The 1,601-nt window shown below is 31.9% G+C and overlaps 1 protein-coding gene across 1 annotated transcript; it reads left to right on the forward strand.

Moving 5' to 3' along the window:
• Positions 1–276: 276 nt before the first annotated feature.
• On the forward strand, positions 277–1,236 carry LOTGIDRAFT_175905 (hypothetical protein; the record flags this gene model as incomplete). The annotated part of the gene is made up of 2 exons (XM_009062856.1): positions 277–352; positions 485–1,236. 2 exons carry the CDS (start codon positions 277–279, stop codon positions 1,234–1,236), a joined length of 828 nt encoding a protein of 275 aa, XP_009061104.1.
• Positions 1,237–1,601: the final 365 nt, after the last annotated feature.

The raw sequence follows: 1,601 nt of genomic DNA on the forward strand, positions 1-1,601 counted from the left end.
TAAGAGGTAGTATACCTTTAAAAGGTTAACGTTAACTTAAAATAGTTTTGGCTTTAAAAATGAGCGGTTTGGTTTTTTTAGTTAAAAGTTTCAGATACTTTAGAAGACATATTTCTCCAGATTTTGGTATATAGTTTAAACAAAAAAAAATTCGTACTACCAAAAAAAAAAGCAAAGCCCCTTTCCAGCAAAATGAGGTTAATATGGCAGCAATCCTTAATATGGCGGAATTAGATTGGATTTACAAGTAGATAATCGGGAAGATTTGATAATATTATGACAAGTTTGCCAAGTTTGATGCTTGTGTCATCATTTTCACGACTTTTCTGTTATCTTACTCGAAAGAGAAAGAGTCAGTAACGGATGAAGAATATTAACAATTATAAAACACAACACTTTAAATTATATTCCACTCTATTTGCATTACATTTCAGATATGATCGGTATACTTAAAATAAACCAACAGTAATATATACCTCTTCAGATAATGTAGAGACTACCAGACCTTCATATGAGAATATACAACAAGATGTTACCAGACCTTCATATGAGAATGTTCAACACGATGTTACCAGACTATCATATGAGAACGAACAACAATATGTTACCAGACTATCATATGAGAACGAACAACAATATGTTACCAGACTTTCATACGAGAATATACAACACGATGTTACCAGACTATCATATGAGAACGAACAACAAGATGTTACCAGATTATCATATGAGAACGAACACCAATATGTTACCAGACTTTCATATGAGAATATACAACAAGATGTTACCAGACCTTCATATGAGAATATACAACAAGATGTTACCAGACCTTCATATGAGAATGTTCAACACGATGTTACCAGACTATCATATGAGAAAAGGAACAACAATATGTTACCAGACTATCATATGAGAACGAACAACAATATGTTACCAGACTATCATATGAGAACGAACACCAATATGTTACCAGACTTTCATATGAGAATATACAACACGATGTTACCAGACCTTCATATGAGAATGTTCAACACGATGTTACCAGACCTTCATATGAGAATATACAACAAGATGTTACCAGACCTTCATATGAGAATATACAACACGATGTTACCAGACCTTCATATGAGAATGTTCAACACGATGTTACCAGACCTTCATATGAAAATGTACAACACGATGTTACCAGACCTTCATATGAGAATGTTCAACACGATGTTACCAGACTTCATATGAGAATATACAACACGATGTTACCAGACCTTCATATGAGAATATACAACAATATGTTACCAGACCTTCATATGAGAATATACAACAAGATGTTACTAGCTCTCAAGTTGAAACTGGTACTTATAGATAAATAACTTACAGTCTAAATAACTCTGTGTTTATGAGCCATAACGATAATTTGTTTAAAAATTGTAAATTAATCATTTGACCTAGTTTTTGTGTTTGGCTATAATGGCTAAATATTATTACTTAAAACCTTTACAATATAGGTAATATATTTCTCTACAATTAGGCGTTTATTGTGCTTAAATCCGTACATTAGTTTTATTAAAACCTAACAATAACGAACTTAAAAGAATACTACCTCT

The sequence above is a fragment of the Lottia gigantea genome (genome assembly GCF_000327385.1).
Source record: "Lottia gigantea unplaced genomic scaffold LOTGIsca_538, whole genome shotgun sequence".
NCBI lineage: Eukaryota > Metazoa > Mollusca > Gastropoda > Lottiidae > Lottia > Lottia gigantea.